The sequence below is a fragment of the Pelodiscus sinensis genome, unplaced genomic scaffold (assembly GCF_049634645.1).
Source record: "Pelodiscus sinensis isolate JC-2024 unplaced genomic scaffold, ASM4963464v1 ctg111, whole genome shotgun sequence".
NCBI classification, from domain to species: Eukaryota; Metazoa; Chordata; order Testudines; family Trionychidae; genus Pelodiscus; species Pelodiscus sinensis.
Window position 1 is genome coordinate 296,526 of NW_027465815.1, and position 8,663 is coordinate 305,188.

At 72.3% G+C, this 8,663-nt stretch overlaps 1 protein-coding gene across 5 annotated transcripts in view; it reads left to right on the top strand.

Moving 5' to 3' along the window:
- Positions 1 to 6,702, top strand: part of CAD (carbamoyl-phosphate synthetase 2, aspartate transcarbamylase, and dihydroorotase) — a 41,838-nt gene extending 35,136 nt beyond the window's left edge. For 3 of the 5 annotated variants that reach the window (XM_075914495.1, XM_075914497.1, XM_075914500.1), the window contains 11 exons: positions 64 to 159; positions 872 to 1,013; positions 1,971 to 2,018; positions 2,589 to 2,731; positions 2,816 to 2,890; positions 3,769 to 3,981; positions 4,526 to 4,651; positions 5,350 to 5,505; positions 5,590 to 5,691; positions 5,809 to 5,903; positions 5,978 to 6,702. In XM_075914495.1, the coding sequence (XP_075770610.1) occupies positions 64 to 159; positions 872 to 1,013; positions 1,971 to 2,018; positions 2,589 to 2,731; positions 2,816 to 2,890; positions 3,769 to 3,981; positions 4,526 to 4,651; positions 5,350 to 5,505; positions 5,590 to 5,691; positions 5,809 to 5,903; positions 5,978 to 6,080 (1,299 nt within the window). In that variant the 3' untranslated portion in view covers positions 6,081 to 6,702. The remainder of the gene's footprint in view (positions 1 to 63; positions 160 to 871; positions 1,014 to 1,970; positions 2,019 to 2,588; positions 2,732 to 2,815; positions 2,891 to 3,768; positions 3,982 to 4,525; positions 4,652 to 5,349; positions 5,506 to 5,589; positions 5,692 to 5,808; positions 5,904 to 5,977) is intronic. The other 2 variants (XM_075914496.1, XM_075914498.1) reach the window with 1 other exon arrangement.
- The last annotated feature ends 1,961 nt before the right edge of the window (positions 6,703 to 8,663 follow it).

The window sequence follows — 8,663 nt, forward strand, 5'->3', positions numbered from 1 at the left end:
GCGGGCGACCCGCCGGGGGGGGGGGGGTAGTGCCCCCCCTGCCGCTGAGCCTCTGTCCCGCAGGTGCTGGTGGCCCCTGGCTACGGGCAGGACGTGAGGAAGTGGCCCTCGGGCGCAGTGACTGTCCCGCCGCCGGCCTCTGCCAAGGAGACCCTGAAGGTACCGGGGTGGGGAGGGCGGCCCGGTGTCACTCACCGGGGCCTGCTGAATGGGGCTGGGAGGGGGCCTGGAGGGCACGGTGAGGGGCAGCAGAGGAAGCAGCATGTGGGGCTGGGTGGGGCAGGAGAGGAGAGGGGCTGTGCTGGGAGGGAGGTGGAGCTGGGGGGGGCAGTTCTGGGGCAGGAGAGGAGGGATGGGGTCGGAGGGGTGTAGTGGGCGCTGGTAGGAGGGGGGCTGGGCTGGGGGGCTAGTTCTGGGGCAGGAGAGGAGGGATGGGGTCAGAGGGGGTAGTGGGCGCTGGCAGGAGGGGGGCTGGGCTGGGGGGCTAGTTCTGGGGCAGGAGAGGAGGGATGAGGTCGGAGGGGGGTAGTGGGCGCTGGCAGGAGGGGGGCTGGGCTGGGGGGCAGTTCTGGGGCAGTAGGGGCGTGGCCGGGGGCAGTGGGGCTGGCAGGAGGGGGGCTGGGCTGGGGGGCAGTTCTGGGGCAGGAGGGGGGCTGGGCTGGGGGGCAGTTCTGGGGCAGTAGGGGCGTGGCCGGGGGCAGTGGGGCTGGCAGGAGGGGGGCTGGGCTGGGGGGCAGTTCTGGGGCAGGAGGGGGGCGGGGCTGGCAGGAGGGGGGCAGGGCTGGGGGGCAGGAGGGGCGGGGCCGGGGGCAGCGGGGCTGGGCTGGGGGGCAGGGGGGCTGGCAGGAGCTGACGGGCGGCGGCGTTGCAGACTCCGGAGCGCCCCCGGCACACGGTGCAGAGCGAGGTCCTGCGCAGCCGAGCGTCCAGCCCCCGGCGAGCGGGGCCCGTGGGCGACGGGCGCTTCCACCTGCCGCCCCGAATCCACCGGGCCTCCGACCCCGGCCTGCCAGGTGAGGTGCGGGCTGGGCGTGCGCTGGCGTGTGGCCCCTGCGGCTGGCTCTGGGGGGCGCTGACGGGCACGGCGAGGTGCTCCGGGGGGGGCCCAGCTGCCCTGTCTGCCCCTCCTTGGGCTGTGCCCCGGAGAGACGGGGCAGCAGGGACGGTCCCTCGGCGCTGTGCCAGGGATCCCTGCCCCGCACGGCTCCCCGGCGAGCTGCCACCCCCGGCGCTGTGTCTGCTGGGTGCCCCCCCCGCCCGGCGGCGCTGTGTCTGCTGGGTGCCCCCCCCCCCGGCCTGGTGGTGCTGGGTCCACTGGGTGCCCCCCCTCGCCCGGCGGCGCTGTGTCTGCTGGGTGCCCCCCCCCGCCCGGCGGCGCTGTGTCTGCTGGGTGCCCCCCCCGCCCGGCGGTGCTGTGTCTGCTGGGTGCCCCCCCCGCCCGGTGGTGCTGTGTCTGCTGGGTGCCCCCCCCCCCCCGGCCTGGTGGTGCTGGGTCCACTGGGTGCCCCCCCTCACCCGGCTGTGCTGTGTCTGCTGGGTGCCCCCCCCGCCCGGCGGTGCTGTGTCTGCTGGGTGCCCCCCCTCACCCGGCTGTGCTGTGTCTGCTGGGTGCCCCCCCCGCCCGGCCTGGTGGTGCTGGGTCCACTGGGTGCCCCCCCTCGCCCGGCGGCGCTGTGTCTGCTGGGTGCCCCCCCCCCCCCCGCCCGGCAGTGCTGGGTCTGCTGGGTGCCCCCCCTCGCCCGGCTGTGCTGTGTCTGCTGGGTGCCCCCCCTCGCCCGGCTGTGCTGTGTCTGCTGGGTGCCCCCCCCGCCCGGCGGTGCTGTGCCCACATGGAGCCAGCTGGCCAGGGCTGGGTCTGAGCTGGCAGGCTCCGTATCACGGGTCCCCCGCTGGCCTGGCCCCACGGCAGGCTGGCTCCCCGGCGGGCCGGGCGGGTGGCCGGGGGTCTAACGGTGCCGTGTCCCTGCCAGCAGCCGAGGACGTGCGGGAGAAGGCTGCCAAGAAGTCGACTGAGCCAGGTGTGTCAGGCTGGGACTCGTGGGTCCAGGGAGCGTCTGAGACGCCTCCAGCGGGGGGGCAGCCACCCCGGGAATGCATGTGGGGCGGAGCCCCCTTGGGCTCACAGGCCCCTCCCCCACGCCCAGCTGCCACTGTGGGGCTGGGAGGTTCAGGCTGCAATGGGTGGCCAGGCCCCCTCACCCCACTGACCCGCAAATGCAGCTCCCCACTGGGTGGGAACTGCTGGCTGTGCTATAGGGGGTGCCCTCGGCCGTGCCATGGGGGAGCATGCAGGGGGGGGGGCGTGGACTGTACTATGGGGGAGCAGGCGGGGGGGGCCGTGGACTGTACCATGGGGGAGGAGGCCGGGGGGGCCGTGGACTGTACCATGGGGGAGCAGGCGGGGGCGCACCCTGTGCCATGGAGGCGCCGTAGGCTGTGGCAGGTGTAGGGAACCGGCAGCCGTGCCATGGGGGGGATGCAGGCAGGTGGGGGGGGCTGGCCCATGGCAGGGGCAGGGGCAGTCTCCCCTCCTGCCAGGAGGCCCCTGTGTCCCCGGCTGGCTGGCTGACTCCTGCGCTGTGCTACAGATCTGGCTGTGCCCCAGGACAGCTACTCCCACCTGCCCAGGCAGACGTCGCCCCCCAGCGCCCCCCACCCCCAGACCTCCCCGCTGCTGCACCCCCTCGTGGGCCAGCACATCCTCTCCGTCAAGCAGTTCACCAAGGAGCAGGTACCGGGCGGGGCGAGGGCGGGGGCGGGGCGGGGGCAGGTGCAGGCTCGGCGTGGGCTCAGACTCATCGCTGTCTCCTTCCAGATGTCCCACCTGTTCAATGTGGCGCACACCCTGCGCATGCTGGTGCAGAAGGAACGCAGCCTGGACATCCTCAAGGTGGGCGGGGCAGGCTGGGAAGGGGACCCTGGCCTGAGTGAGAGGGGTGGGAGCTGGGGGGGTCCGACCTTGCCCTGGAGCGGTGCTGGGAGGGGATCGGGGCCCCGTCAGTGGGCGGGCGCTGGGGGTGGGGATTGGGGCCCCATCAGTGGGTGGGTGCTGGGGGGGGCGGGATCGGGGCCTGACCAGTGGGCGGGTGCTGGGAGTGGATCGGGGCCCCGTCAGTGGGCGGGCGCTGGGGGGGGGGATTGGGGCCCCATTAGTGGGCGGGATCGGGGCAGGATCGGGGCCTGACCAGTAGGCAGGTGCTGGGGGGGGCGGGATCGGGGCCCCGTCAGTGGGCGGGTGCTGGGGGGGGGATCAGGGCCCCGTTAGTGGGCGGGATCGTACAGCACGTCCGTGTCGGGCAGCGCCTCCTCTATGCTGTCGAACTCCTCCTGCCGGGGCGGGGCAGGGCGTGGGCCTGACCAGTAGGGTGCTGGGGGTGGGGATCGGGGCCCCGTTAGTGGGCGGGCGCTGGGAGGGGATTGGGGCCCCGTCAGTGGGCGGGCGCTGGGGGGGGGGGATAGGGGCCCCGTCAGTGGGCGGGCGCTGGGGGGGGGGATAGGGGCCCCATTAGTGGGCGGGATCGGGGCAGGATCGGGGCCTGACCAGTAGGCAGGTGCTGGGGGCCCCATCAGTGGGCGGGCGCTGGGGGGAGGGGGGGATCGGGGCCCCGTTAGTGGGCAGGATCGGGGCGGGGGGGGATCGGGGCCCTGTTAGTGGGCAGGATCGGGGCGGGATCGGGGCCTGACCAGTGGGGGGGATCGGGGCCCCGTCAGTGGGCGGGCGCTGGGGGGGGATCGGGGCCCCCACACTCAGTCTCCCCTCCCCCGCAGGGGAAGGTCATGGCCTCCATGTTCTACGAGGCGAGCACGCGGACCAGCAGCTCCTTCGCGGCGGCCATGCACCGCCTGGGCGGCTCCGTCCTGACCTTCTCGGAGGCCACGTCCTCGGCGCAGAAGGGCGAGTCCCTGGCCGACTCGGTGCAGACCATGAGCTGCTACACGGACGTGCTGGTGCTGCGCCACCCCCAGCCTGGGGCCGTGGAGGTGAGGGGGGCAGGCCTGGCGGGGGATGGGCTGTAACTGGGTGGGAGCTGGATCCTATGCCCAGCCCTGTGGGATGGGGGGATGGGCAGCGCCTGGGCCAGGCCATGGTGGCTAGTGGGGGAACAGGGTGGGATGGGCAGCAGCTGGGCTGAGCCCCATTGGCTCGTAGGGGGATGGGTGGTGGCCGGGCCGGGTCCTGGTGGCTCGTGGGCTGGGCCCCATTGGCTCGTGGGGGGATGGGCGGCGGCCGGGCCGGGTCCTGGTGGCTCGTGGGGGGATGGGCGGCGGCTGGCCCGGGTCCTGGTGGCTCGTGGGCTGGGCCCCATTGGCTCGTGGGGGGATGGGCGGCGGCCGGGCCGGGTCCTGGTGGCTCGTGGGGGGATGGGCGGCGGCTGGCCCGGGTCCTGGTGGCTCGTGGGCTGGGCCCCATTGGCTCGTGGGGGGATGGGCGGCGGCTGGACCAGGCCGGGCCCAGTGGCTCGTGGGGAAACGGGGGGAGGCGGCGGCGGCGGCGGTGGCCGGGCTCAGCAGGTGTCGTTTGCAGCTGGCTGCCAAGCACTGCCGCAAGCCGGTGATCAATGCCGGGGACGGCGTCGGCGAGCACCCCACGCAGGCCCTGCTGGACGTCTTCACCATCCGCGAGGAGCTGGGCACCGTCAACGGCATGACCGTGAGCACTGGGCCGGGCCGGGCGCGGAGGCCAAGGCCCCGGGCTGTGGGGGAGGGGCTGACGGCGCGTCGGGGGCCCCGCAGCCGGATGCGACTCCCCGCCAGTGGCTGGAATAGAAGGTTTATTGCTTCTCAGTGACAGCCCGGGCTCCACGCAGGCACAGGAGGATGGGCCGGCAGCCTTAGTCCCCGGGGGGGGGGGTGGGTTCCTGAACCCCCATACTGGTCTTAGTCTGCTTCCTCCCGGCTCCCCCACGCTCAGGCCGCCCCTTCTCCCAGCCACCGGTTGCTCCCCCCCCCCCCCCCCCGTCCCGGGTAGCCACTCCCCTCCCCCTGTCCTTGCTTCAAGCCCCTTCCCCAGGCCAGGTGAGAGTTGCTGGGCCGTGGCCGACGTGCCCCCCTCACAGACCCCCCCGGGCTGTGCACACAGACACCCCCAGTCTCTGCAGAGCAGCACCGGCCAGCAGGGGTCACCCCAGCCCAGCACGGGCACCAGTGACTGCCCGACACAGCGGGCCCGGGGCCACGAGAGTGGACAGCCCCCCCCCACGTCACGGAGGCCAAGGTGCCAGGCTTGTGGGGGGGTTTCTGTGCTGGGTCTGGCCTCTGGCCCCATGGCCCCAGCCTGCCGGGGAGCAGGGGGGCTGCGAGCGCTGCCCCCTGCTGGCCGGGCTGCAGCTGCCGCTGTTCTGCCCCCAGATCACCATGGTGGGAGACCTGAAGCACGGGCGCACGGTGCACTCGCTGGCTGGGCTGCTGACGCAGTACCGTGTGAACCTGCGCTACGTCACGCCCCCCGGCCTCCGCATGCCCCCCGACATCATCCACTTCCTCGCCTCCAAGGGCATCAAGCAGGTGAGCCGGCTGCCTGCCAGCCCTCCCCCTCCCCCCGGCGCCCTGCCGCCCGCGGCGTTCTCATGCCCTGCCCCGCCCCGGCAGGAGGAGTTCGACAGCATCGAGGAGGCGCTGCCCGACACGGACGTGCTGTACGTCACCCGCATCCAGAAGGAGCGGTTCAGCTCCGTGCAGGAGTACGAGGCGGTGAGTGCGGCCTGGCGGGGGCTGGGGGTTCAGGGTGTGGGGTGGGGCTTGGCCGGGGGGCTGGGGCCTGTGGCCGGTCGGGTGACGGGGGGGTCCTAACAGCCTCTCCCCCCCCAGTGCTTCGGGCAGTTTGTCCTCACCCCGCACATCATGACCAGAGCCAAGAGGAGGATGGTTGTCATGCACCCCCTGCCGCGTGTCAATGAGATCAGGTGAGGTGGCTGGGTCCCCTCCCCCGGGCGGGGGGTCCGGAGCCCCCAGCACTGACGCTCTCCTTGCTCCCTAGCGTGGAGGTGGACTCGGACCCCCGGGCGGCCTATTTCCGCCAGGCCGAGAACGGCATGTACATCCGCATGGCGCTGCTGGCCACCGTGCTGGGCAGGTACTAGCGCCCCCGCCCGGGCAGCGATGGACGGACTCACGGACCAACCGGCTCCTCCGCAGAGACTGCAGCGGGCAAGGCCCCCAGCGAGCCACCGGCCCGGGGTCCTTCCAGGGGCCACTCAGCCCATGTGTGCGGGGGGAGCGGGGGAGCAGCCATGTGGGGCCTGCTGCCCTGGGGCATTTGCCTCTGGAGCCCTCACGTGCCTTTGGGGCTGGGCTGGGCTGGCACCTGCTGGCTTCGTGGGCTCCTCCAGCCGGGGTCGGGGCTGGCTCCCCGCGGGGCTCTCCTGGGGCAGCGATTCCTAGCCTGGCTCTGGGACCATCTCGCGGGCCTGGGCTCGCCTTGCGGCCCCTCTGCCTCCCCCCTCACCCTGGGGCCACGGACTCTCCTCCCCCCCCCCAGGGCGGGCAGCCGCTTGGCCTCTGCTTGCTGAGTCCCCCCCGTCCCCCCCCGTCTGGCTGCGGGAGTCAGCCCCTGGGCTGGGCGCTGCGGTGGGCTCCTGGCAGTGCCCCCGGCATCCTCCTGCCCCGCAGCACTAGGGCCTCGGCGTCTCTACCGCCACTTTTCTACACCCCACTGTGAACAGCCGGCTTCCCTGGTTTTAATAAACAGCCGGGTGCACTCGCTGCCTGTCCGGTCCGTGCAGGGCCGCCGCTGGGCACCGCTTGAGCCTACAGCCCGGCGTGCGCCTTCCCAGGAGCAGGGCTGTCCCTGGGGTCTCCCCTCTGCCCCAGGCCCTGCCCCGGTCCAGCCCCTGCTCTATCCCTGCCTCAAGTCCTGCCCTACACTCCACCCCACTCAGGCTGCCCCGCCCCATCCTCAAGGCTCCGCCCTCACGGAGCCCCCGCCCCTGAGCAGTGCGGCGCAGGGTCAGTCGCTATGGGGTAGCCTGGCAGCCCCTGCGCCGTTGCCCTCTCCTGGCAGCCCCAGTTGCTGTGGTCTGAGCCCTGCACGGCCGGGGCTGCCCTGTCCCCCCTGCTGCCTGCGGCTCCTGCTGCCGCGCCAGGCCTCACCCCCAGCGACTCTCCCAGCCTGCCTGGGGCTAACATGGGGACCCCCTGAGATGCTGGGTTTGGGGTAGCTGCCCTGAACTTTCTACAGCCGGGAAGGGCAGCCTACCCCCTTGGGCCAACTTCACCCCCCCTGCCACACCCAGCCACTGTCCCCCCAGGCACAGACAAGGGGCCAGGCTGCACCTAGTCCTGCTGTGACTGCACGCACCCAAGAACGGCCGCTGGCAAGGGGAACGTTCCTCCCCCAGTCCAGGCTCCCCCTCCCCCTGCAGGGCTGCAGCCCCATCTTGCGGGTAGGGACACGGGCAGGCTTTCTGTAAGGGCCGTACAACCAGGGCCCCCCAGCTACACCCCCTCTGCTGGGTAAACCCCAAATCGCCCCGTCTTGCATTGCACGGAAAGCTCATGCCACCCCTCTCAATGCGGAGAGGACAGCGCCCCACGCCCTGGCCTAGGTGCAGCAAACCCCCCTGGTCACTAGGAGAGACCAAGCGATTCTGCGGTAGGGCAGTGGGGTCACGGCAAGGCCCCGTAAGGAAAACCCAAAGGGAGCTGAACTGCTGCAGTGCTCGGGAATAGCAAACCCGGCCGCGGGGGTCAGCAGCCCCACTCCGTTGCGCATGGATTGCTCCAGCACTGATTCGGTGCCCCACGGCGGTGGGGAAGGGGAGTCGACAGGCGAGTGCCTCCTGCCAGCCCCACGGCGTGGGCCCTGCGGGAAGTCGATCTAAGCTACGCGCCGAGTTCCACGGCTGCTGTCACGCAGATCGACTTTCCCGTCGCGTCGCCCTGCTGGCGGCAGCGGGGGATCTGCTTTGAGTGCTTGTCCTTGTGTGCCCTGCCTGCCGGGCCGTCCCTAGCCGCTCCCAGACGGTCGCCTGCCGGGCCTTCCCGGCCTTCCGTGTGGCACCCTGCTCACCCGCCCCGCGGCCTTGCAGCTGCATTTCCAAGTCTCCCATCCTGCTACGGTTCTCGGCCCTCGGTGTCCTGGGAGGCAGGTGTAAGTTCGGTTCTGGGGAGACGCTGGGGCCTGCCCCTCAGCCCGGTTGGGGGGCAGGTGCCACGAGGCTTCAATTCAGCTCCTGCAACACGTCCATGCAGTGCGCTGCGCTGAGGCAGGTGCTGTCAGTTCTGAGACCCAGCGTGGATTCCGCCAGCTGTCCAGGGGCCAGGTGGTGCCGGGGGAGGGGGCAGAGGCCTGGACGTGATGTACTTGTGAGGGCCCTTCTGTTCTAGGATTCCACGGCTCTGCACTTGCTCCCGTTCCCCAAGAGGGGCCGGGCAAGGCTGGGCTGGGTGAGGGGGCCTGGGGAATGTTTTTCTCAAGGGGGGGGCCACACCAGTGAGGCTTGCTGGGGTTTTGGGGGGGGGGGAGGGGTTTGTTTTTTTGCTTCCCACGAGTATGTGGGTGGCCCCCAACCCAAAAAGTTCCCCCTCCCCTGCCTAGGGAGTAAGGCCGGCTGGCCTGAGGCTCAGCCCGTGCCAGGCATGGCTCAGCTCTGCTTCCCGCTGAATCCCTGTGCTGGTGGCTGGATGCACCACCTCCGTGGGGTCCTCCCCTCGGCCCCCCCTCT